The sequence below is a fragment of the Jaculus jaculus genome, chromosome 3 (assembly GCF_020740685.1).
Source record: "Jaculus jaculus isolate mJacJac1 chromosome 3, mJacJac1.mat.Y.cur, whole genome shotgun sequence".
NCBI classification, from domain to species: Eukaryota; Metazoa; Chordata; class Mammalia; order Rodentia; family Dipodidae; genus Jaculus; species Jaculus jaculus.
In genome coordinates, this window is record NC_059104.1 from 173030074 (window position 1) to 173056275 (window position 26202).

At 47.3% G+C, this 26202-nt stretch overlaps 3 protein-coding genes across 5 annotated transcripts in view; 2 read left to right on the plus strand and 1 right to left on the minus strand.

The window, feature by feature from the left end:
* Positions 1-82: 82 nt before the first annotated feature.
* On the minus strand, positions 83-6582 carry Arfip2 (ADP ribosylation factor interacting protein 2). 3 transcript variants are annotated; one of them, XM_004650924.2, is made up of 8 exons: positions 6449-6582; positions 5552-5692; positions 5223-5319; positions 4430-4548; positions 4025-4246; positions 3331-3488; positions 3002-3176; positions 83-2615 (listed from the first exon to the last, which is right to left on the minus strand). In XM_004650924.2, exons 2-8 carry the CDS (start codon positions 5648-5650, stop codon positions 2460-2462), a joined length of 1026 nt encoding a protein of 341 aa, XP_004650981.1. In that variant the 5' UTR covers positions 5651-5692; positions 6449-6582; the 3' UTR covers positions 83-2459. The 3 variants fall into 3 exon arrangements, with proteins under 3 accessions (XP_004650981.1, XP_045001950.1, XP_045001951.1); XM_045146015.1 differs by having other exon boundaries at positions 5552-5652; positions 6449-6567; XM_045146016.1 differs by lacking the exons at positions 5552-5692; positions 6449-6582 and having other exon boundaries at positions 4430-4595; positions 5218-5282.
* Positions 6583-6702: 120 nt separating this feature from the next.
* Timm10b (translocase of inner mitochondrial membrane 10B) lies at positions 6703-8012 on the plus strand. The gene is made up of 3 exons (XM_004650716.3): positions 6703-6792; positions 6903-6998; positions 7152-8012. Exons 1-3 carry the CDS (start codon positions 6751-6753, stop codon positions 7326-7328), a joined length of 315 nt encoding a protein of 104 aa, XP_004650773.1. The 5' UTR covers positions 6703-6750; the 3' UTR covers positions 7329-8012.
* Positions 8013-19342: 11330 nt separating this feature from the next.
* Positions 19343-26202, plus strand: part of Dnhd1 (dynein heavy chain domain 1) — a 62614-nt gene continuing 55754 nt past the window's right edge. Inside the window, exons 1-3 of the mRNA XM_045146136.1 lie at positions 19343-19388; positions 19638-20466; positions 25385-25561. Coding sequence (XP_045002071.1) covers positions 19343-19388; positions 19638-20466; positions 25385-25561 — 1052 coding nt within the window. The remainder of the gene's footprint in view (positions 19389-19637; positions 20467-25384; positions 25562-26202) is intronic.

Genomic DNA, 26202 nt, shown 5'->3' on the forward strand with positions numbered 1-26202 from the left:
CCTCACACCAGAGACCCAAAGCAATTCTGAGAGTCATTGCATTATGGCAAAATACCCCTAGTTAGAAAATAAATAATAAATGTAAGTTAACAAGGACTGTTTATTATGCGCCAGACACAGAACTAATCACGTTTACATACATCATCTCACGTAATGCTTTTTTTCTTTAAATAAATAAATATATTTATTTTTATTTATTTGAGAAAAAGAGGGGTAGAGAGAGAAAATGAGTGTGTCAGGGCCTCCAGCCACGGCAAACGAACTCCAGGTGCATGCACCACTATGTGCACCTGGCTTACATGGGTCCTAGGGAATCGAACTTGGGTCCTTAGGCTTCGCAGAGAAGTGCCTTAACCACTAAGCCATCTCTCCGGCCCTCATTTAATGCTCTTAACCATAATAGGCAGCTTATTTTATTAGCTATTTTACAATGGGAGAATCAGGGCTCACTCTAGCTCTCCAGGCATTAATCCACTCAGCTAGAAAACGGTGGAATCAGGGCCGGAGAAACGGCTCAGGGTGATTGCCTGCAAAGCCTAACAACCCAGGTTTGGTTCCTGGGCGCCCAAGTAAGGCCAGATGCAAAGTGGCACCGGCATCTGGAGTCCATTTGCATTGGCTACAGACCCTGGCACGCCCATTCTCCCTCCTGCTTGCAAAAGAAAGTGGTAGAACCAGATCATTTGGGTTCTACCTGCTTTCAAGCTCTGCCACCAGCCATTTGGAGATGCAGTGCCCTTGTGTTGAAGGAGGGCTTCCACTTTAATAATAAAGCTCAGCTAGCTGACAATAGACCAAGCAGCTGGTGGGAGAATGCTGACTCTGAGGCCACCTTTGGCCAAAGGTCAACCAGAGCCCTATTAAAAGTCTCTACCTGCCTCTCTTTCTCTCAAATAAATAATAAATATTTAAAATGTATTAGTAAAAAAAAAGTGTTGTTGGGAGTTTTCTTTTGATTTCCCACTTAACACTTGGGTTTGGGGGTCAGTAGGACCCATGGGAACTGCATCAATTTCTACAACCAGCACAAGGTCTTCCAGAGCTTGTGAAAGATCTTTAAGCAGGGTTCATGCTTAGAATCCCAGACTGGGGCCAGTAGACTGACTACCCAAGATGAGGTAGACCAGGACTATTCTTTCAACCCTAGGCTGCTCCCATGCTGCCAAACATTCACTTTAAGGTTTCATGGATCACTTTCTCCAAAGAGCAAAAGTCCTTCAACAGACTGCAATCTTCATCATGTCTCCTACTGTTCTGAACTGAATTCCTACTGTCTATGCCCATGCATGGCTGCCATCTACTTTTTTTTCAGATCTCAGCTTTTAAGTTGACATCACCCTCTCTACCCAAGCTGGATGACCCTCACCTGATGCTCCCACAGGCATCTGTATTGCTGTATCCTACCTCTCACTGTATTGTAGTTGCCTGGTTACTTGTCTCTATCCCCCACTAGGCCTTAAGCACAGTAAGCAGGGACTGTGTTTTATTCACTGATGTTTCCCCAGGGTCTAACGCAGTGCCTGGCAAATAAAAGCCCTCAGTAAACATTTGCCAGATGACTGAATGCACGATGGCTAGCAAACCCAACCCCCTCTGGACCCTGTGCTCTTCAGATCCCTGGCTGTCTTGGTGCTAACTGGAAAAGCAAAAAAAGCTCTGGCTCCAGCTGGGACTGAGGGAGGGAGCTCAGGCCTTCAGACTATTTCTGAAACACATGATTTCAGCAGGGTGGCCCGGCTCTTTGACTCCATAGCATTTGAGTGCATGATAGACTGAGCATTTCTCTAACAGCCCACCCTCCTAGAATGCCCCACAAATTGACCTCGATGGGCCTGCTTTTATGAAAGGTTTATTCCTAGTGCTAGATCCCAGTCTTCCTGGGCTCTGAGCACACTTCAGCTGGGTGAGTGCGTGGGTGGGTGGGTGGGTGAGAGGAGGCCCAATTCAGATGCAGGGCCAGAAATGCAACTCCACTTGATCCCCACCCTTTTGGTCCCAGTCCTCTTCTCTGCAATGGGCACGTATAGGAGGGACAAAGGATACTGGAGGCAACATTATTGGCCCAGGGGAGACCAAGAAGAGCTGCCATCGGTTGATAGGGCCTCTTGAGGTCCTGTCATTGGTCAGGAGGCACACCCCAAGAGCTGGGGATGGGCCTGAGGAGTGATGCCATTGCCCAGGGAGTGGTTTTGTCATAGCCTTTGGCCGTGGAGTGGAAGGAAAAGACCTGGGAGCGAAGCCCAGTGGCCAGGAAGATAAAGGACAGGGCAGCAGCTTCTGGGCCTACAAGCCCTCTTCATACCACAGCAGTATGGAAAAAACTGATGTCATAACCCAGCCAGGGAAAGGGAGCCCAAGCCAAAAAGTAAGTGGCAAGGATGTCCCACGTCCAGTCTCCTCCACCCTGGGACTGCCCAGCCCAGTGTCCTTCTTGATAGCCAAGTCAGGCGGGAAGCTGCTCACTGCTCCTCTAGCCAGGAAGGCTTCTCAGCTCCTGGAGGCCGCAGCTTGATGTTGAACTGCTGCAGGGTCTGCTCCAGTTGTTTCTGGTTCCCAGCAAAGTAGGCGGACACGGCATTGTGGAAGAGCAGCAACTGCTTGTGCATCACCTTGATCTGGGGGGTCCAGCAGGGTCAGCTAAGGCCGAACTCAGACACTAACCAGGGGCATAGGGACTCTGCTCTGATGGTGCTTTTAGATGGGGACTGACTCAACCCAGAAAGTCAAAGGAGAGGGGTCAATGTGAACAAAGAAGCCAGGCTTGATTTACTGGTTCTAGGATTCTGGCACCCCAGCTCAGAGGGTAATTTTAGTTATGTTTCTGAGACCAGCAGCCACATCCTCTAACAGATAAGCACAATGATCAGGAGGGCAACCTGAACAGGCTCAGGGACTGGGGACTCGGGGACATCCCACTCTCCAGCCAGCCTGCTTCACCCCACCCCGTAATTGAAGAGAGTCTGAGGGAAGGTGGACTAGGACCAAGGGGTAGGGTGAGCACCTTGTTTTCTTCCAGGAACTTGAGCTTGATGGCCACATCTCCCCGCAGCTTCTCATACTTGTCCCGATGGGCCTGGAAAGTGGCCTGGGCACTCTCAAGTCGACCACGCGTCCCTGCATCCCGGGGTCCCAGGCTCAGCTCTTCTAAGTCTGTCCGGTAGGCATCATATTCCAGCCTGAAGAGGGGGTGATAAGGGTGATAAAGATTGGTGTCCATCCTTTTGTTTTCACACACAACTCTCTTTTCTGAACCCTCATGCCCCCAATTGCTGAAGCCTTCCACCCATGCCAGCCAACTTCCCAAACTGCAGGTCCTGCCAGTGCCCACACCTGGCAGCCTCATACTGTTTCACAGTCATGAGCGTGTCTTCCATGGTTTTAGTAACCAATGTGTTGATGCTAGAGACAAAGAAGTTCACAGCCCCGAGAAGCGTCTCCCCATTCTTGCACAGCAACTTTTGCGTCTCTGCATTATAGCCAAATTCTTCCTAAGGGTAGAAGGGAGGCACAGGCCTTGAGTAACAGTCCTTACCTGATTGGAACTGTAGAGCCCTTCACTTCCCTCCTTCTCAAAGAGGCACCATCCATCAAAATTAAAACCAAGGACTGCCTCTGGCAAGGCTCTCTTAGCCACAAACTTTGTAGGGTGACCCTGGGGGTGCCTGGGGTAGGAATGTGGGAGTGGGGTTCTCAGGTAAGTTTACAAGACAGGGAGAGTTAGTGCGGCAGGCAGGGGAGGGACTCTTGATTAGGCCAAGCACCAAAGGCATTCTTGACACGTAGACAAGGGTTACCTAGTATGCCACTCCCCGCCCCCAACCACTCCAACTTCTGGACTTCTGTACAAACCCTTAGGCTGCCTCCACAGGTGAGTGCTGCTGGGGGCAGGGCTGGGCACACCCCAGAGGGGTTCTCCCTGGGGGCTGCAGGAGGGAGGGAGGAAGGGAGGGAGGAGGCTGAGGAATGACTGCCTGGAAGAGCCAGGGCCCAGAACCCCCACCCCCTTTTGTTCTGTCCCAGGCACCTGAAGCTCTGGGGACTTCTGGCTGAGGTCAGCAAAGGCATCCCCTAGTGCATGCTGGGTCTGCAGCAGGCTGTAGAGGTGGGCTGTCAGTGCCCGGCCCAGCTGCAGGACACTTTCATACTTGCGCTTTGTCTCACGGAGCAACTCAATCTGCAGCTCTAGCTCCAGGTCCACAGTCCGGGAGCCTCGGCCAAACCGTTCTGATAACAGCTGCTTTGTGCACTGATTGGAAAGTTGGGGGGGGGGGGGGGAGAGGTCAGAATCCCTAGGACCCTGCACCCCCTCATCAAGTACCTATTCTGGCACATCCATTCTCCTGATCTTGGCAACAGATGACATATTAAGATCTGAGGAAAAGGGAACCCAAGGGGCGTTTTCAGAAAGAGGAAGGTGCTTGAATCCCACCTTATATGTGTTGATGCCCCACTTCTTGACGATGTCAAACTTCTCTCCAGCAATGCCCCGAGCCACCTCATCACCAGGGCCAGCAGGGGTGGTGCTGTGTGATGGATGGCGGCCAGATCCTAAAGGACCAAGTTCTTTGATACCAGCTTCTCTCAGATACAGACAGACAGACACCCCTGTGGTCCCTCTTACTTGCCTCCCAGCACAGGAAAGGACCCAAAGGACCAGCTAGACAGACAACTGGATTCTCCCACTCACTAGGAGGAACTAGGACGTTGTGTCTTGTGAATCAAATCAACTCAATATCTACCTGCCATCTGTGGGTGGGAAAGGGGTGTTGCTGGTGTACAGGGACAGAGGAAAACATGGTGAGTTTGGGGCTAGCAGGGTCAAGGATGGAGGGTCCTGATATTAGGAAACCTGCTTCACATTTCTGTGTGGAAGTCTATCAGTGTAAGATTCGGGGACATTTGTTTCTTTAACTTTACAGCCTAACATAAAACTCTGAGAAGCTGTACAATGTTACAAATCAGCCAGAAGCTCCAGAGCTCCTGAAAACTCAAGGTCTTTACTTGGCTCAGGTGGTGACAGCTGGAAAAGGACAAAGGAGACATCGCAGGGACTAAATAGCAAGGGGAAGCAGATGGATATCCCTGGGGCCTAAAAGGAGCCCTGGAGGTTCACACTAGCAAAGTTCTCAAGACCTCCAGACATGATTCAGGCTTTCCTACACGTGTCAAGGGCTCCTCCAATCCTTCTCCCACTCAAGTTTCCTGTGTCTCATCATCCATACCTGTGGGGATGAGGCCATCACCAGAGCCCCCATAGCCACCAGAGACGATGCTAGTTTCATTGAGGTTGGGTCCTGACACCATCACCTGCTGGAGATCCTATATATAGACCAGAAAGAGAGATAGAGAGAGAGAGAACTTCAGGAACATAGCGTTGGCTGGAACAAGCTTAGATCAAGACAGTACACAGGGAAGTCTGCACAGAATCAGAATAAAGACTAGTAAAAAGAAGGAATGGGATTAGATATGTTAGAGGAAAGCTACTATAATGGGATAGTCCACCAGTTGGAATTACTAAATCAAAACAATTCAAAGAATTACAAAGAAGCACCTGTTCCAATCCATCATCTTCAGGAAGCTGCCCAGCTTCGCCATTCCCATGGATGGGGATCTCCATTGTAGCTGCCTTCCCTAGGATCCCGTCCGTCATGGCTAGGGAAGGGACTGAAGTCAAGGTCTCTACCCCAGCTCACTGAAAAGCCCAACACAAGACAGTTCTGGAACAAGGAGGCCTCCTCTGCCTTTCCTGAAGTTTCAGAGATTACCCCAGGATTTCAGCGTCCCTAGGGCTCATCCACTATGTCCTTCCTAGGGCATATGTACTTCTCCACACCAAAGTATATTATTTCTACCCATGAATGCACACCAGAGCCTCAGCTATCTTCTCACAGCACCGAGCGTCTCACTTTGGTAATCACTCACGCAGCTAGCCATCCAAACCAGACATTCAGCGAGTGTCTACTGTGTGTGACATACTGAGGCGACGGGAATACAGCTGGCAGCAAGAGAAAGTCTGTGTTCTCTTGAACTTACGTCCACATAGGGGTGTTTACTCCCACTAGCAGACAAACCCCTTTCGTGGGCTCAGAGGCTCACTTGCCACCCAGGCAGGCTGTCCAGTACCTGGCCTTTCGCATCCTCTGGTGTTCCTCCCCACTTCCTTCAGTTGGTCTCCCCTTCCTCCATCTCATGCACCTCCTTTTCTCAGGCCATTCCCACCAGGCCTGAGTTGAAGCACTTGTTGTATGTTTCCGGTGCCTTTCGCCAGGGCACTGGCGATCCCTCCCCAAGTCAGTAATGCCTGCCAGGTGTGTGAGGGCCCCCCCCCCCCATACACCTGGGCATCAGGTGTGTCCTCATCCTTGCCCCGGGGCTCAGAGCATCATGCCCTCAGGACACATCCATGCGCTCACCCCACCCGCCCTCGGCGCACGCACGTTCCTCTCACCTGGTCCGAGCCGCTCTTCCCTTCAGGGCGCCAGGCCCTGACGCAGGGGGGACCTCGGCTTCCAGTCCCCGTCGCGATCCCAGCAGCAGGTCAGGGATTCGGCGGAAGTGACGTCCTCTCTGGGCAGAAGAAGCCGGCCACGTCGCAGGTGCTAAGGGCGGAGGTGACGTCGGCAGTGGTGGGCAGGGCGACCTCGGAGCCGAGCCCCGAAGCTCGTGGGGCGTGGCGAGGCGCTACTTCCGGGGCGGGGCCGCGCCGAGCCGCGGGGGCGGAAGTGACGTCCTCCGCGCGACCGCGGCGCGATGGAGCCGCCGACGCCGCCGCAGCAGCAGCAACTGAGGAACGTGAGTGCCCAGCGCGGGATCCCCGGGGAGCCCGGGAGGAGCTGGGGGGCTGGGAGCCGGGTCCTGGGGCTCCGCCCGCTGGGCTCTCAGAGGTCTGCCCTCTCTCTCAGTTGCGAGACTTCCTGTTGGTCTACAATCGGATGACGGAGCTCTGCTTCCAGCGCTGCGTGCCCAGCCTGCACCACCGAGCCCTGGACGCCGACGAGGTGGGCTGCTTGCCTCCCGCCTACCCCTCCCCCCCCACGGGGTCCTGGCTGCCCCGGGACCCCACCACCTGGCCGGGGACGGGGAAGGAGGGAGGCCTGCCGGACAGCTCGACGGGACGCCTTTGACCTCTGCTCGCATCTGTCTTCCTGCAGGAGTCCTGTCTGCACAGCTGTGCCGGGAAGCTGATCCACTCCAACCACCGCCTCATGGCCGCTTACGTGCACCTCATGCCCGCGCTGGTGCAGCGCCGCATCGCCGACTACGAGGCTGCGTCGGCGGTGCCACGTGTGACTGCAGAACAGCCGAGAGTCTCACCATCGGGCAGCTAAACCATCCCCAGCTCCGGGAGGGAAGGTGCCTGGATGGTCCTTTTGTGCACTCTTGGCTTGGGGACATTTGTCCAGAGAGAAATTAAGCCTGAAAGCTGGGTACGACTGCTCCTTTTCCTGAAGCCAATAAACCCACTTTCTGCTGTAGTTCCTGTACCGGGCAAGGAACCTTTGTCCACTTGTGGTACCATCGTTTGCTAGGTCGTTTAGTACATGTGTGCTGGCTTCAGCCATGGCAGCTGAGGAATTGTTTTGTGTGTGTCGGACAACCTCAGCATTTCAAATCGGTGGTTAAAACAGGGTTTGTGGGTACAATTTTCAGGTTGGTAATAGCCGCAGGAAATTGGTTCCTGCTCAGATGACAGAAGAGAGCTCTGGCTGGCTGGCCTTTAGTGGCTGAGTATGTACTGGTTCATGATTACTTGTCCCCTGGACTTACAAAGAAAGGAAGGAAAGTAGTTGTGCTGGATCAAGGGGAAGAAAGAAGTATCAAAGAACTGGGGCAGCTGGGGGGGGGTGCACCAAAATGACAGAATACTGCCATAGGCTTTTCCTAGGAACTGCCAACAGAACAAGGAGGAGGAAATCTGCAAGAATTTGCTCTCATGTCAACCGTTTCCTCAGCTTGTTACTATCTTAGTATTTCCTGTCTTTGTGGGATCAGCAGTAAAGCATTTAAACAAAGAGGAGTTCTATGTTGTTTTATTCCCCTAGAGGCAATGGGGAAAGGGGAAACTACAATAGAGTCACATCTGGGGAAGGGAACTCCAAGGACAGAATACGTGGCAGTAACTTGAAAATACAAGGATATGAGGAAACTTTTGGTACCACTCATTCTACCTTAGTTTCACTGCTTATCTGAAGTTTCCTAATTCAACCTCCACCTCACTGCCCCTGCTCTGTGACTTCTAATTGCAGCCTCTCTTTATTACTCATTAGTGAAATGGCCTAGAACTTAACTATGTAGTCAAGGATTATCCTGTCTCCACCTTCTAAGTGCTGGAATTAGAGGTATATACTCCCAAATCTGGTTGGAATTTTTTTTTTCCCTCGAGAGTCGCTTTAGCTCAGGCTGTCCTAGGACTTGATGTATTCCCAGGCTGGCCTTAAGCAGCAGTTCTATCTCTGCCTCCCAAGTGCTGGAATTAAAGGCTTGCATCACCACACCCGGCTGAAAGTTGGAATTCTTAGCCGACCTTGCATTAAAATGTGTATCTGGTTCCAGGAATGGTAGTGCATATCTGCAGTCCCATTGCTCAGGCTGAGGCAGGAGGAGTTTGAGCTTGAAGACAACCTGGACTATATGCAAGACCTATATATATAATGTAGTCTGAGGGCCAGGCGTCGTGGCATATCCCTTTAATCCCAGCACTTGGGGGGTAGAGGTAGGAGAATCATGGTGAGTTTGAGGCTACCCTGACAAAGTAAATTCCAGGACAGCCTGGGCTAGGGAGAAACCCTACCTCAAAAAATAAAATGCATTCTGTGGCTGGAGAGATGATTCAGGGGTTAAAGCATTTCCCTGAAAAGTTTAAGGACTTTATAAGCAAGTGCCTTCAACCACTGAGCCATCTCTCCAGCCCTATCATGCTTTTTATTTTTGATCTTTATAGTAGCATTATGATTTATTTACACCTAACTATTGAAGATTTGAACATCCAGAATCTACCAAAGATCCATCTCACACAGTTATGTTTTGAAAACCAGGCTCCAATACTTGACTGTTCTTTGGTTGCTATGACAGAGTCTTTCTGTGGGACTCAACTGGCCTCAAGCTCATAATTCTCATTTATTTATTATTGACAACTTCCATAATTAAAAACCATGATAGCTGGGCGTGGTGGCGCACACCTTTAATCCCAGCACTTGGGAGGCAGAGGTAGGAGGATCACTGTGAGTTTGAGGCCACCCTGAGACTACATAGTGAATTCCAGGTCAGCCTGGGCTAGAGTGAGACCTTACCTCGAAGAAAAAAACAAAACAAAACATGACAATTCCCTCCCCCACCTAGCTTTCCCTTTCACAACTCCACGCTTCACCATACCCCTCCCCCTCTCGGTCAGTCTCTCTTCTATTTTGATGAGTCTTTCCCTCCTATTATGATGGTCCTGTGTAGGGCGTGCCAGCAAGGAGAAGTAGTGGATATCCAGGCCATTTTGTGTTGGAAGAGTATTGTAAGCAGTTTTACCCTTCCTTTGGCTCTTACATTCTTCCTGCCACCTCTTCCATAAGGGACCCTGAGCCTTGGAAGTTGTGATTGAGATATTTCAGTGCTGAGCACTCCTCTGTCACTTCTTTTCAGCACTATGGTGCCTTTTGAGTCATCCCAGAGGTCACTGCCATCTGAAAAGAATCTTTTTTAACCAAAAGTGAGTCACATTAATGGGTATGAACATTAAGAAAAGTGCTTATCAGGCAGTTTGATGAGCATAAAACATGCATTTAGCCAGACACCAGGAGTCGTTACACCTCTGGAACTCATAACTTCCTCCGTCATAGGTTTTCATATCAAACATGTATTCCCTCCTATGGAGCAGGCCTCCAGTTCTTAGAGAGCAGTTGGTTCCCCCCATAACAGACATGCCACTATTGCACCCATTCATGTTATTTGGCCTGGCTAGCCCAACAAAGCTTGCAGCGTCCCCTGTTGTTATTCTTCACTGATTACATCTCTCCCATGGAGCTGCATGCAGCGTAGCTTTTTCCAGCTTTTTCTCAGCTGTTCTATATAGAGGAGGTTTTCAGCTCAGCTCCAGCAAGATTTCTCACTGACCTTGTAGCCCAAGCATGTGGAGTCTTCAGCAACAGGGTCTTACCGTGTATTCCTGGTAGGAAATGGTAGCAATGGCCTGTCATGTTTTGGGGACACCAGGGACATACCTGGCCAACAACTCACTGGAAGTTATCCCACCTTGACACTGAAAATTTTCTAGAAACAATCTATGGCTTATGGATTATGATTCTCTTGCCTTAGCCTCCCAAGGTGTGGAATTACAGATGTGGTCTACCTCACTTGCCTACTGTCTTAAGTCGAAAAATTCTTTAGGAAGACAAAATTGCTGAGCAGGAATTTCACTACCCACTGGATTCATGCCTACCTAATAAAATTCTTTCTTTGGGAAATTATTTCCTTGGGAAATAAAACAGCTTGTGTACATCCCAAACACTAGAGATATGAAACTGAAGACCTATAATATTATGTTGTTCCTAGAAGAATTCTATGTCAACATTTGTATGTGTTCTTGCAATAAATATCCACTGTGAATTACCTGTTTCCTCTTTTTTTAAAATATTTAAATCATTATTTATTTGAGAGCGACAGAGAGAGAGAGAGAATGGGCGTGCCAGGGCCTCCAGCCACTGCAAACGATCTCCAGATGCGTGCGCCCCCTTGTGCATCTAGCTAACGTGGGTCCTGGGGAGGAATTGAGCCTTGGACGGGGGTCCTTAGGCTTCACAGGCAAGCGCTTAACTGCTAAGCCATTTCTCCATCCCACCTGTTTCCTCTTTTTACATGTCACAAGATTAGTAATTGTTGGAGAAAGACTAGGCTATAGATCTGAATGAAACCTGTTGTCTGAACTATCAGAGTATTTTTTTTTCTTTCTGTTTTTGTTTTGAGATGGGGTCTCACTATGCAGTCTCACATTGAACTCACCCTCTACCTTGCAGTGCTGGTTCTACATGCGTGCACCACCACACTCCGCCTGCACAGCTTCCACATGCACTCTCATCTGTACCTCGTCTACCTTTAGGCATGAAAGAACAGTTGTGTCTCATTCTGACCCATCAGTCTTATTTCTTTCTTTCCTTCTTTCTTTCTTTCTTTCTTTCTTTCTTTCTTTCTTTCTTTCTTTCTTTCTTTTTTCTTTCTCTCTCTCTCTCTTTGTTGTCATTTTTGTCTTTCAAGGTAGGGTCTCACTCTAGCTCAGGCTGACCTGGAATTCACTATGTAGTCTCAGGGTGGCCTTGGACTCACGGTGATCCTCCTACCTCTGCCTCCCAAGTGCTGGGATTAAAGGCGAGTGCCACCATGCCTGGCCCATCAGTCTATTTCTTAAACTTGTGCCTTCTGGTCATTTCATCTGTTTAAAAAAATGTTCAACACTCAGGGAAAAAACTTATTCCCACCACTCCACCTTCTGTAATTGAGGACCTTCTTCAGGTCTTGCCATATAGTCATAGCCACTGGTCCAATGACAGCAGTGGAAATATTACAAGCACAGCACATTGGAAAAAGATTTTTTTGTGTGGGGTGAGGGGTGCTCTGGATTGACCCTGGGGCATTAGGCAAATTCTCTACCTCTGAGCTACATTCTTCAGCCCAGGAATAAACTAATGTAGCCTTACCATATCACAAACATTGCAGACAGACCATGTTCCCATCATTATGAGGGGTAGAATGTCTGCGTATTCCATGTCAAAATCTCTGTCCTTTAGAACTGTTCATCTGTAACACTCTCATTACTTGCGTTACCATCTAAGCTCTGCCCTCCTGTCGCTGTCCTCTAAACAGCCAGCTCTTGCTTTTCCTGTCCATACCACTTACTACTTTAATGTCGACAGCTCATTCAGCATTTAGGTCTCTTAATATCTTGGTCCAATCTCAAATGATTTCCATTTTGTCTTTGCCAGCCACTCCCTCAGTTTTATCAGCTATCAACCCTGAACTCCATCTTTAGGATACTGTTTCTAAAACCAACAACAAAACATCATTTCTTGCCTTGTATTCATTGAGCACATTCCTGCTTTTTTGAGCCAATTGTCTGCCTGTCATTCTCTGGCTTCACTGCAGTTTTCAGATCATCCCTCCATTAGTACTTCAGATTCCCAGCTGGCTTAAACACCAGTGATCTTGCAATAGGCTGAATTTCTTTGCTTTTTCATCTCTTTTATAGGCCCGTAAATGAAACATTTATGTCTGCATTTGGATAACTAAATGCTACCCAAGGAAATCACTACAGAGTACATGTTATTGCCACTTTGAGTCCGTGGTTACTAAATTGAAGTGGAACCTCAACTCTTGTAATCCCCACTAGACTTTTCTATTCACTTGTTTTCTGCAATGACTTTCAAACCAATATCACAAGCCCCTTAGTACTCCCTGTTCTGCCGGCCATCCGATTTCTTCACAAACCAAAATAGAAGCTGCCAGCTACGGTGGCACATGCTTTTTGTTTCAGCACTTGAGAGGCTGAGGCAGGAGGATCACAGTGGGCTCAGGACCAGCTTGTACTAGATACTCTGCCTTGAAAAAAAAAAAAAAAACAAATAAGAGCTGGACATGGTGGCACACGCCTTTAATCTCAACACTTGGGAGGCAGAGGTAGGAGGATCGGCTGTGAGTTCAAGGCCACCCTGAGACTCCAGAGTGAATTCCAGGTCAGCCTGCACTGGAGCGACACCCTACCTCAAAAAAACAAAACAAACAAAAAGTATGAGCAATCTGTAGGTAACCTTTGCACTTTAGAGCCTGAAGCATTCCACACTTCCTAACCCATACACATCTGCATCATTCTCCTTTCCTCTTTTCAAAACAGCAAGAATCTCTCTCTAGTGTTGGTGTCTATTCACATGTTTTGAATTCCAGTCTTTTCATGCTTAAGGATCTCCAACTTCCTCCAACTTACTCTTAGCAGTGTTTAAACATGCTAAAGACTCCTTCATTCCAACAAACAATACTACTACCCTTGTTCCCATGCAGTTAATCTCATCCTGTTTTACCACTTAAAAAAAAGTTATTCCTTTGCCAGGAGAGAGAGAGAGAGAAAGAGAGAGAGGGAGAGGATGATTATATAGGTGTGCCAGAGCCTCTTGCCACTATAAATGAACTCCAGATACATGAACTGCTTTTTGTGCATCTGACTTTACATGGGTTTTGGGAAATTGAACCCGGGCCATAAGGCTTTTTAAGCAAGTTTAAGGCATCTCCCCAGCCCATGTCTCACCAATTTTCAGCTCAATGCAGTCGGATACTGTGTCTCTACCTCTTATAACTCACTCTCCAGTCTTGTTCCTCAGCCCAGTGCATTTTATGTGAGTTCTACAACCTTTATCTTATGGAATGAACTCTTCCTAAGGTCACCTTGGGGGTGGACCTTAAATCCTTGAATCCATTGGTTATTTACTAATCGTCCTCCTCTTGCTTCGCTTCTCAGTGCACTTGATGCTGTTTTTAGTCCCTCGTCATTGGCATTCTTCCACTGGTGTCTACAAGTCCACTCACAGTGTTACTACCAGCTTTTAGCCACAACTTCTTAGTTGGCTCATCCTCCACCTAGCTTTAAAAGTTTCTCTAAAGCTGGGCGTGGTGGTGCACGCCTTGAATCCCAGCACCCTGGAGGCAGAGGTAGGAGGATCGCCGTGAGTTCGAGGCCACCCTGCAACTACATAGTGAATTCCAGGTCAGCCTGAGCTTGAGTGAGACCCTACCTTAAAAAAACAAACAAACAAACAAAAAAACCAACAACAACAAAAAAACATTTCTCTAAGTATTGCTCTTTCTCCACTTAATTTTCCAGGATGGTTTTATCCCCTCTTTGAGTTTTAGGTACTGATGACTCCCAGATCTTCACACAACCTGACATCTTCACTTGGATGCCTCAGAAACATCTCAAATGCAATGTTTTCTTATAAACTGGCCTCCTATGCCTGGTACTCACCTAGTTGCAAAAGCTAGACCCCTAGGCACACCCCTCTTTCCAATCCTCTCAGTGGCTACACCCTGTGGGCTTACAGTCTCACTTTCTCTTACTCTGCCTTTCCATCTTTACCATGATGATCCACTAGGATGACTGCAAATGTTGCCTCTTCCTGCACCCACTTTTGTGCCCCCTTCAACCTATTCTCTGCTTACCAGCTAGAAAACAAACATGTTTAAGACCATTCTTATGACTAAACTTGAGGATTTTTTTCCCCCCAGTGCTAGGGATTGAATCCATGGGTTTGTGCCTGGTAGGAAAGTGCTCTACCAAAAACTTAGGATTCTTATCATGATCTATAAGGGCTTGCATGATTCAGTTCCTGCCTATCTTATCGGGAACTATTAAATACTATATTGGCAACCCTATTGATTAAGTTGACTTGGATCGCATTTCACTTTTCTCTGTACTCTACCTACACTGACTTCAGACCTGTCATGCAGAGCTCTTTGTACCTGTTGTTTCCAGGTTTGCATTGCATGAGGCACTCTCAATTTACCTGCTTCTTAGTGAAAATACTTTTTCCTTAAAGGAGTCTTCCTGCCAGGCGTGGTGTGCATGACTTTAATCCCAGCACTCAGGAGGCAGAGGCAGGAGGATCATCGTGGGTTCGAGGCCACCCTGAGACTACATAATGAATTTCAGGTCAGCCTGTGCCAGAGTGAGACCTTACCTCAAACAAACAAAAAAACTAAAAGTAAAAGTAAAAATAAAAAAAGGAGTCTTCCCAGATTCAACTCCTATAACTCTTCATGCACTTTTGACAGATTGTAATGATATATTTTATAAGAGCAGAGTCTATGTCTGCATTATATAGTATTGCATCAAGGCATCTGGTACATCAGATGTGATAGTTTTTTTTGCATCAGCTTGGCTAGGTTATAGCGCCCAGTTATTTAATACCAATCAAGGTGTTGTACGTTTTCCTTCCTTCCCTCCCGCCCTTCCTTTCTTCCTTCCTTCCTTCCTTCCTTCCTTCCTTCCTTCCTTCCTTCCTTCCTTCCTTCCTTCCTTCCTTTCCTTCCTTCCTTCCTTCCTTCCTTCCTTCCTTCCTTCCTTCCTTCCTTCCTTCTTTCTTTCTTTCTTTCTTTCTTTCTTTCTTTCTTTCTTTCTTGAGACAAGGTCTCAGTGTAGCCCAGGCTGACCTGAAATACATTCTGTAGCCTAGTTTGGCCTCAAACTCACAGTAATCCTCGTACCTCAGCCTCTTGAGTGCTAGAATTGCAGGTATGAGCTACCAAGCCCAACTCTTTTTTTTTTTTTTTTTTGAGGGAGGAGGGATTAGGTGTCATTGTGGTAGTATTTTATAGATTTGACTAAAATCTGTGATTATCTATAGTTGACTTTAAACAAAAGAGACTACCTCTCATAATGCAGGTTAACTTCCTCCAATCAGTTGAAGCCTTAGTGTAAGCTGAGGTTTCCTATAAAAGAAGAAATTCTGTCTTAAGGCTTCAGCATTAACCTCTGTCTAAGATCCCAGTATGCTGGCCTATCCTTGTAGATTTTGGATCTACCAGCCCCCAATGTAATGTGAGCCAAATCCTTTATATAAATATAATTTGTATAAAATATAAATGTGCACATACCCATAGCATCTTACTTTTGGAAGAACCCTGAATGATACAGTATGTTTTTTTTTTTCCATAGGATGTGAAGTCATCACCTGTTACTAAAGTGAAAGAAAATGGAAGATAAAAGCCTGTAGCTTCCAAATAGTCTTTGTGCAGAATGCAACAATGAGCTGACCAAAGAAATGTAACTAGTCTTTTAGTTTCTAAACAGAATTCTCTTTCAGCTTTGCCTGTCTGGAAGCTTCTGCTGTTTCAAGCCCTTAAACTTCATTACCTACTTACTGGGGTATGGGGACTCTTCCTTGCCTTTCCCAGGAAGAGTGGATTATCCATGCCTGATTCATGCTCCTCCTGAACCCTACTGAGTCACAGTTACCATTATCTCAAAATGAACAGGCACCAAAAGTGTCAACTACATCAGGAGTCTATCTGATATCAGATTCTGAGATTTTAAGTATTTCATTCAGTCATCATAAATACTTTATACAATAGACATTATTACCTTCATTTGCAAAAGCTGGAACTGAGTGGCAAAGTCAAGAACCTCTTACTCTTTAGTGAAGATTGTAATGCATTTAGGCATTTTTCCATAAATGATACCTAGCACTAAGGACTGGGGATAGAACGAGGAGCAATTTCTGCAGTATGGAGCTATACTTCCAGTGAGGGTAAAGAGACCATAAGCAAAGAAGTATTTATATGAGATTGTACTAGGAATGTGGAGAAAAATAATTTGGGGCAAAAGGGTAAGGTTGTGGGGGGTGGTGCTGCTATTTTCTATTGAGTAGTTAAAGAACTTACTAATATTGTAGTATTTGAGCAAAGACTTGAAATAAGAGAACAAGTCTTGAGGATGTGGCAAATAACATTTTTCTTCTACTACACTATACTTATACTAGTTGTATAAGCCACTTGTCATATAGTCATATAATATAAATTGTTCCCTCTTTTTTTTAACTAATAGAATCCCTGGATTTTTTTTTTTTTAAGATAATGGTAAGAGGCAGTTATTTTTGCTCATTTGTTTTGTTTTTACAGTTACTGGGTTTTTGTTGTTTATTTTTTTAAAATTTATTTATTTGAGAACAACAGACAGAGAAATAGGCAAGTAGAGATAAAGAGAGAATGGGTGCACCAGGGCCTCCAGCCGCTGCAAACGAACTCCAGATGCATGCACCCCCTTGTGCATCTGGCTAACGTAGGTCCTGGGGAACCAAGCCTGGAACCAGGGTACTTAGGCTTCACAGGCAAGTGCTTAACCACTAAGCCATCTCTCCAGCCCAGAACCCCTGAGTTTTATCTGGGGACATGACCGTTGAAAGTAAAGATTACAAGCTGGGCATGGTGGGGCATGCCTTTAATCCCAGCACTCGGGAGGCAGAGGTAGGAGGATCACTGAGAGTTTGAGGCCACCCTGAGACTCTAGAGTGAATTCCAGGTCAGCCTGAGCTGGAGTAAAACCTAAGTAAAGATTCTTGCATCTAGATGTGGTCATGTGATTGATGTGTATAGCTGCCAGGCTGTGATATTATTTTTTCAAAGCTTCCATTAAAAAAATTACTTATTTGAGAGAGAGAGAGAGAGAGAATGGGCATGCCAGGGCCTCTAGGCACTGCAAATTAACTCCAGATGCATGTACTACTTTGTACATCTGGCTTTATGTGGGTAGTGGAGAATCAAAACTGAGCCATTAGGTTTTAACTGCTGATCCATCTTTCTAGCCCATGACACTTTTTCTTTAAAAAATATTTTAGGGCTGGTTCAGCCCTTGAGGCACTTGTCTGAAAAGCCTAAAGACCTGGGTGTGATTCCCCAGGACCCACGTAAAACCAGATGCAGAAAGTGGAGCAAGCACTTGGAGTTTGTTTGCAGTGGCTAGAGGCCCTGGTGCACCCATTTTCTCTGTCTCTCTTCTCTCTATCTGTCTCTGCTTAAAAATAAACAAAGGGCTGGAGAAATGGCTTAGTGGTTAAGGCGTTTGCCTGCAAAGCCAAAAGACCCAGGTTTGATTCCCCAGAACCCACATAAGTCAGATGCACAAGGTGGCACATGCATCTGGAGTTTGTTTGCAGTGGCTGTGGGCCCTGGTGCACCCATTCTCTTTCTGTCTCTCAAATAAATAAATAAAAATAAAATATTTAAAAAATTAATAAAATATCTTTAAAAAAGAAGAAAATATTTGATTTATTTGCAAGCAGAGAGAGAGAAAGAAAGAAAGAATGGGCATACCAGGGCCTCTAGACATTGCAAACCAACTCCAGATGCATGTGCCACTTTGTTCATTTGGCTTTACCAGGGTACTGGGGGATGGAACCAGGTTCATTAGGCTTTGCAGGCAAGCACCTTAACCACTGAGCCATCTCTCCAGCCCATAACCCTGTTGTTTTTATTTTTTTTAAAGGTGTGCCTATTCCTTTAACTTCCCCTCCAACTCACTAGGCAAGGTGGTCTTAATAGACATGGTGGGGAACTCTCTTGGACCTTGAAGACAATGCCTCTTTCCTCACAGAAGGAAGGAAAATGTAAAGGCTGCCACGTTAGCCCTGGGATGCCTAAATAGTTACATGAGAAGAAAGATTAAGTGTTTAATTCAGCATATAGTATATACCTGTAATCCCAGCACTGGGGAGGTTGAATCAGGAGGATCACGAGTTCAAGGACAGCCTCTCTTTCAGGGCACTGGGGATCAAGAGCCTTGAGTGCCAGGCAATCATTCTATCACTGAGCTACATCCCCAGTCCAGGCATATCAGATACGTATCTCAAACTTAAAATATCCAAAGCCAGCCTTTTAACTACTTCCTTTCCCAAAAGAAACCTGCTGTTTTCCCTGTCTTTTCCATCACAGTGTGGCAAGTCTATTTTGCTAAACCTTGGAGTCATGTCTTTTAGTCACAGAGTCGAACAGAGCTCGGTTTCTGTTGCATAAATAATTAAGCTATTCCCATATTCCCAGCCCCAACTAGACTTGTTGAGATAGTTTTTTATCTTATACAAGTTTATTCTGTGGTGGGGAGGGTGACATGTGGCGAGGAGGGAATCCCAACATGTGTGTTGGTTGGTACTTGCCCTATCTCGGGCACTCATCACAAGGCTTGCATCTGCTCAGGACACCCTGAGGACAGAGTGTGGCTTGGCTCAATTGTCTCCCCCATCCTCCACCTCCAATATATCTGGCCAGAGACCCTCTGTGTCAGGCAAGAGAGGCTTTGGCCTTTCAGGGCGCTGGGCCCGTCCCCAGCCCCCCCCCCCCTCCACATTGACCTCGGCTCGGGGCTGAGTTTTGCAACGGTTCTAACAGCTGGTTGCAGGTGGAGCTGCGGAGAGCTCGGCTGGCTCGCTGGGTTCCTTGGGGTCAGCGCAGTCGGTCGCAGGGTTCCCGGAGTCCCCAGCACCCCGGCCCACGACGCCCGCCTCCTGCCCGGCACCCTCACCCAAGCAGTCACCCAAGAGCTCTCCTCCGCTCTCTGCTCGCTGTCTTCCCAGCCCGTGAGCAAAAGACGTTCGGGTGACTGGGGGTCGATAGATTGATCGCCAGTTTCCACTCTGAAGGTCTCTTACCGAGGTGCTCCGAGGGAACCCTCTGGACCGGTCTGCCCCTCACCCGTGAGCCCGCGAGTGCGCACCGCGCCCTGCGTGCGTGACCGTGGTTAGGGAGAGCCCGTGCCTGCGCCCCAGGTCTTAAGGTCTTACGTTCATTCTCCTGCAGCAGGCGCTCCGCTATGAAACCGCATCCGAAGATGTGGCTCCCTTCCCTGGCCTTACCTCCGGCGCCCCTTAGGCCAGGTGAGGGGGTATAGGGCACTGCGAGGGGAAGGGGGCCCTCTTCCGACCCGCGCTTGCTCCCTAAAGTCTGGGAGCGGGGTGGGGGGACAGAAGGTTTGAGGGTCTCAGGAAAGGTCCTCTACTGGGCGGCCTCGGCCTTGCAGCCCTACCCATTTCCCAGTCCTCCTCCTCCCTTCAAGCCCACAGAAGCCCCCCCCCCCCCAACCTGAAGGCTTTTCACCCATCCCTCTCTTGGGCTGGGCAATGCAGGTGAGACCCAGCAGCCAAAAACCTGGAACTGGAATTTGGATCCTGACTTGTGGGCGAGGTCACTTCGACAGGAGCTGAATTCCCTGCTCCTCTTGGTCCCAGAAGAGAGCCGGGCACCTGTGTCTCCCGAGGCTTCTTACACCCTTGGCCTTACGGAGGCCGAACAGGAACGGGTCAGCCAGCAGGAGCAGGCCTGGAGCCTGCAGATGAGGCAGAGGGAGTTCTTTAAGGTCATCGCCGAGTCAGAGGAGCCCCGAGTCCTGGAGCTCCTGCTGGCTGAGTTCCGAACTCTACTGGCGGCTGTTCTGCAGGCCAGCAGCCCGGCAGCCTGGCGCTACCTGCACGCCGTGCTGGGGCTGCTGACCCCGTACAGGGACTTTATAGTCGGTCACCTTGACTTACTGCCCTTACTGGAGCAACTGTACTGCTGGGCACCCAAGATCCAGAGCCACCTCCAGCTGGACCTGCTAGATGCCATAGACAAGGTCTTCCCCCGAGACCGGTCTTTGTTACATAGAGCCTCCCATGTTGACTGCTGTCTCCAGAAGAAGAGGTGCCATCGAGGGTCCCCATGCCCGTCCTGCCCTTTCCTGAAGGGCCAGTGGGATAGACAGCAAGGGAAGGAGCTGGCCACATGGCTGCGACCCTTGACACTGCCCGAGCTGCAGCACTGCCTGGGCATTGTCGGCCCTGAGGTGGCCCTAGAAGAGGGCCTGTGGCTGGATGGCCTTAGCCTCCTTCCTTTAGCACTGGCCACCAACATCCCCGTACAGTATGAAAGCAGTGACGCGGACAACGCAGTGGGACCTGCCGGAAGAAGAGAGATTCAGTAAGTGGACGACCAAATCTACGTCTCTGAGCAAAGGAGGAAGAGAAATCAGTTTACTGCTGGGCATATACCTATAATCCTAGCTCTCCGGGAGATAAGAAGATCGTGAGTTCAAAGCCAGTCTCTGCTGTATAGCAGCAGGTTTGCTGGAAGCCAGTCTGGGCCACATGAGACCCTGTCTCAAACCAAAAGTCAGTTTATGGCCGTGTACAGAGCCACTGGATGGCTTCAGCCCCTTTGTTACAGCTCTCAGGGATTAGACCAGGCCTAAGCTAGGAGCTGTTAGGCTCTTCCTTTCTTCCTTTTTAATTTTTATTTATTTATTTATTTTGCTGGATGTGGTGGCCTTTAATCCCAGCACTCAGGAGCAGAGGTAGGAGGATGGCTGTGAGTTTGAGGCCACCCTGAGACTACATAGTGAATTCCAGGTCAGCCTGGGCTAGAGTGAGACCCTACCTCGAAAAACCAAAAAGATAAAAAATTATTGCAAGCAGAGAGAGAGAGAGAGAGAGAGAGAGAAGAGAGACAAACAGAATGAGAATGGGTGTGCTTATGTGGGTGTTGGGGAATCAAACCTGGGTCCTCAGGTTTTGCAGGCAAGTACCTTAACCACTAAGTCATCTCTTCAGCCCCTTTCTTGCTTTTTTGTTTGCAAAATAAACTCAGTGTCTCAGTGTTAATCCATAGAGAAATACAGAAATTAAAAGTCAAAAGTCAGTCATCAAGAAGCCAGAGCTTGAGCCAATAGCTAACTTCTGCAGTTTCCAGACTTCTCCGATGGTGCCAGAAGACTCCTTGGTTCTTTTCTTATTCGTTCACGGTCTGTCTGAGGACAGAGATCACTTCTGGGCCTACTTGGTCCAGGAGGATGGTGGTGAGATCCTTCAGGAGTCTTCTTTCTGCCCTGACAATATGGGCTTTCTGGCCCCGTGAGTAATGACCCCTTCCTTCCAGTCCTGTCCCCTAGTCTGGCTACCAGAGCTCTGTTGAGGATAACTGAATACCTGCAGAAACCTACTCTGAGTAGACTTTGGCTTTAGTTTAAGAACCTCCCCAGGTACACTGGTCTGATTTTATAGGTATTTCGTAGCCTGTCTATGACACATCCATTTTCTGGAGTGTGTGTGGGGGGCTAATTTTTTCTTGAGTCAAACATGGTTCTTCAATTTTGCTCTTAAATTGATGGTTGGGTCGAGTTTTATTTATTTATTTTTCCTGAAGTCTCAGAGCTCTAATGGTAGATGGGTGGGCAGGCTCCTGGAGCCCTGATAGAAGGTGGCAAATGCCAACAATGTATGCCTTCAGTACCCCAGCATACTTCCATCATCAAAACACTGCCTGCATCCCCATGACAGGTTTTCTGTCCTGGGGGACCTTGACTGAAATGGCAACGGGCTAATGCCAACAATTTATGTCTTTAATAGTCCCAACGGACTCTTTCTCTATCAATCTTGACCCATGCCCCAAGTACAACTTTTTTTTTTCTTTCTTAAGGAACCTTAACTGAAATGGCAAAGGACTGAGATTTTAGGAAGGGATACAACTGCTCTTCCCTCTCTGAACCTGCAAGTACACCTCTGACATCTGTCTAATGTGGCTTTCTTTACAAAGTCTCCAGGACACGCTTCCCAGGCATTGATTGATTGAACAAATATCACTGGATACCTGTATGTATCAGGAACTGCTTGATACTGTGGATACAAGAATGAAGCAGACAGACTCAATTCCTTCCTTTGGAGTCTTACAGTTTACTGAGTGAGATACAGATGTGTGAGAATAAGTGAGATATGAATTATAATAGGTATTACAAAACAAAAGAACAGTCTGCCTGTTCCCTGTTGTGGAGAAGAGGGAGAGACAGAGGAGGGACAGGGAGGGAAAGAGAGGGGGAGAGAACAAGAGAGAGAGAAAATACCCCAGAGGAGTTTGAGTATAGATTAGACTGGCAAAAATGAGTTTCTAGGAAAGAGCAGCTGGTAATACTAATTGCTCCTGATGTTAGGGAGAGTCTTCCAGTGGAGTTTTGTGAGCAGAAAGTCTGGTTGTAGCGCATTCAGGAATGAATGGGAGATGAAGTGAAAATGGTCATTTTTACTATTCTTTCATAAACGCTGGCTTAGAAAGGAGGGACATAATAGCTTGAAAGAATTTTGATGTCTGGATAAGACTTTTTTTTGAGTAGAGAGATGTTTACAAACCTTAACGTAGTGCTTGAGGGGTACACATTAAATAAACATTTGTAGACTAATTGAATCAACAAGCTAAGGTGAAGAGGAAACTTAAAATGCATGAGCGTGGTCAGGGATCTAGAACACAGCGTGACATTAGCTTTGCAGAGAATGACGGGCGCACACACCTTCCCTCAACTTGGGGAACAGGTAGGTGAATGAGCAGGCAATGACATTTGAGGGAGTTCATTCATAGTTGAGGACATCAGTTTATCCAGGCAAAATGGAAGAGTGGGTGGGGTGGAGCCTTGGCAGGGCTGAGCATAGGGTCAGATATAGCAGGGCCTGAGAATGGCGGCTGCTTGCAGACTTGCACTAATACATCAAAACAGAATAGCCCAGGGTTGAGGCTAGACCCTGGAGATCTAGCCAAGAGCCAATATTCCTTGTCCTGTGATGATGTAAGACTTCATTACTTAAGAAATGAATGTCTTTTTGTCACACTAGTGATTGGTCCTAGAGCCTCACACTTGCTAGACAAATGATCTACCACTAAGCCACATTCCAGTCCTATTTGTACTTTTTATTTATTTATTTTTGAAATATTTTCTAAAATTTATTTGCAAGGAGAGAGAGAAAGTATAGGTGAGCCAGGGACTCTGGCTGCTGCAAACAAACCTGCTGCATGCACCACTTTGTGGGCACTAGAGAATCAAACCAAGGCCATCAGGCTTTGTAAGAAAGTGCCTTAACTGCTGAGCCATCTCTCCAGCTCTGTACTCTTTTTTTTTTTTTATTTCATTCTTTTCTCTCTCTCTCTTTTTCTTTCTTTTTTTTTTTTAAGTACAGTCTCACTCTAGGTCAGCCTGACCTGGTATTCACTATATAGTCTCAGTATGGCCTCAAATTCACAGCGATCCTGCTCCTGATCTGCCTCCTGAGTGCTGGGATTAAAGGCATATGCCACCATGCCTGACTCAAAAATGAACTCTTAATCACAGTTATACAAGTTAAGATGACCTGTCCAATATCAAGCCATATAACTGATATGAATTTTAGAATAAGATTATTTTTTGAGTCACTGACTCTATGATTTAAATTTGGGTCAACTAACAATATTAGTACAGTTCAACTGGAAAAGCCTAAATTACATCAGTGTGTGTGTGTGTGTGTGTGTGTGTGCATGTGTGCGTGTGGTATGAGATCACTGTAGCTAAAATTATTACTCTAGTTTCTGCTATGCCAGAATTTTGGAAGTAGAGTCAGGAGGCTCATGAGTTTGAGGCCAATCTGGGATATGCAACAATTTCCAGGCTATGTAGTGAGACCTTTTCTTAAATAAAAAATAATATTCCAGGTAATCCACTTTGGGGTTCTTTAATAATCAATTTGTATACAAATTTAATTTATTTAAAAAATATTTTTATTTATGAGAGAAAAAGAAAGAGCACCAGAGCCAGAGCCAGGGACTCTTGCTGTTGCAAATAAACTCCAAACCCATGTCTGTCTGGCATGAGTATTAGGGAATTGAACCGCAAATGGGTAAACTTTGCAAGCAAACACATTTCACTACTGAGCCATCTCCCTAGCCCTACATTTTAGATAACTATCATCTTTGTTACCTTAGACATGCATCATTTTTTCTTATGGGGAACATTCCAAATTCTCTTTGCTAGTCATTTGGCGATATCGTAGTGGGAGTGCTGGTGCTCCCTTGGCTGCAAAGGCAAAGCTGTGAAGCTACAGGTTGGGAGAAGGTGAGGGAAGCGAGGCTAGCAGGCATGGAGATCACGTCTGCGGGACAGAAGTTGGGAAGAGGCATCATGGGAGCCAAAAGGAGACCAAACCTAGAAGGTTAGGAGCATTAACAAGGGATAATTCTAGGGCTGTGGGCTTACAAGGCAATGAGCTGGGAAAATAGTGTTCCCGTTATTTGTACGTTGTATGTAATAATAAGTTTGCAGTAATCATAATCAATCTAGTGAGATTATTCATTTATCAGAAGAGGAGTTTGGGGGCTGGAGAGATGACTTAGTGGTTAAGGCACTTGCCTGCAAAGCCAAAGGACCCAGGTTCAATTCCCCAGGACCCACGTAAGCCAGGTGCACAAGGTGGCGCATGCATCTGGAGTTTGCTTGCAGCGGCAGGAGGCTCTGGTGAACCCATTCTCTCTCTTTCTCTTCCTCTCCCTCTCCCTATCTCTCACACAAAGAAATAAAAATAAATATGATAGAGAATGGAATTTCAAAGGGGAAAGTGTCGGGGGGGAGGGAGGGAATTACCATGGGATATTTTTTTATAATCATGGAAAATGTTAATAAAAATTTAAAAATAATAATAAAAAATAAATAAAAATAATTTTTTGTGTGTGTGTTTCAAGGTAGGGTCTCACTCTTGCCAAGGCTGATCTGGAATTCACTATGGAGTCTCAGGGTGGCCTCAAACTCACGGCGATCCACCTACCTCTGCTGGGATTAAAAGCGTGCACCACCACGCCCGGCTTAAAATAAAATATTTTTTAAAAAAGAAGAGGAGTTTCGCATGTACATGTGAATACAGATGACTCCTGTAGAGGATTCTGCATGTGCTCAGTGCCTGACGGCTTCCAGTGCCCGTTGGACAGGCTCCTACACTGGGCTCTTCAGACACCAGCTCCAGCCCCTCCTTCACTGGCCAACAGAAGCAAGGCACACCCCTACGCACCTAACCTCCCTGCTCTGCCTTTTCTCTCTGATTTCTTTGACACATAGATCACCTCAGCTCCAGTATGAGGCTCCTTGGGAGATGCCCCCCCAGAAGAAAAGTATCGGCTTCTTACCTGAGACCTCCCATCTGGGCAGCCAGATGGGGTCTATTTGGAAGACAGAGAAGTGCCTACAGAAGATCCACTTCCTGTATCTCAACGTGGCCCCTGGCCGGTACTTTAGGTAGGAGCCTGTAGCCCCAGCTCTGTTGAACCTCTCCCTTCCCCCACCCACTTCCTCCCACACCAGGGCACCTAGCTCTTCTTCCCCTCTGCTCAGTCCTCTCTCCTGTTGTGTGTCCACACACTCCTCCCTTGCCTCCCAGCTTTGCGTCCTCCCTCCTCAGCCTCCATCTCCTCTCTCCATCGTCTGTTTGTTCCACTTTGCTCTCACAGCCTTTTGTCTCAGTCGTCCTTTTGACACTTTTTATGATCTTTCTTTATTCTTCTCTAGCATGAAAACATTTGATCATAGCCTCAGAAGCAAATTCAATGGTGACCTCTTCCAGCTTCAGTGCAAGAATCACATGTTCAGATCCTAGTGTCAGGGACATTTTGATCTGTCAAACGCATCCTGGTTTTATTTGATCTCTGGGGCTATAAAAGCAAGCCTCTTCCTTCCATGTCACTTGAGAGATTCATTCACTTTCTCCTGTTAGATCCAAATCTTATGGATTTTTGCTCCCTGTTCTTGGGACGGAACCTGGGGCCATATAGATGCTAGACGGACTTCTGCCTCTTAGCTGCACCTCCAGCACTAAGTATCCTCTTTCCACATCCCTCCCCACATCCTTTCCAGCTTCTGATAGCCACTGTTAAAATGGT

Bases quoted from the DNA above. Each gene is read 5' to 3' on its own strand.
- Arfip2 (XM_004650924.2), bottom strand. From the start codon at position 5,650: ATGACGGACGGGATCCTAGGGAAGGCAGCTACAATGGAGATCCCCATC. The intron at 5,320-5,551 runs GTGCTTCTTTGT...GTCTATATATAG, and splicing joins AAGATGATGGATTGGAACAG to GATCTCCAGCAGGTGATGGT. The intron at 4,247-4,429 runs GTGGGATTCAAG...CTTTCCAATCAG, and splicing joins GGGGCATCAACACATATAAG to TGCACAAAGCAGCTGTTATC.
- Timm10b (XM_004650716.3), top strand. From the start codon at position 6,751: ATGGAGCCGCCGACGCCGCCGCAGCAGCAGCAACTGAGGAAC. The intron at 6,793-6,902 runs GTGAGTGCCCAG...CCTCTCTCTCAG, and splicing joins AGCAGCAGCAACTGAGGAAC to TTGCGAGACTTCCTGTTGGT. The intron at 6,999-7,151 runs GTGGGCTGCTTG...GTCTTCCTGCAG, and splicing joins GAGCCCTGGACGCCGACGAG to GAGTCCTGTCTGCACAGCTG.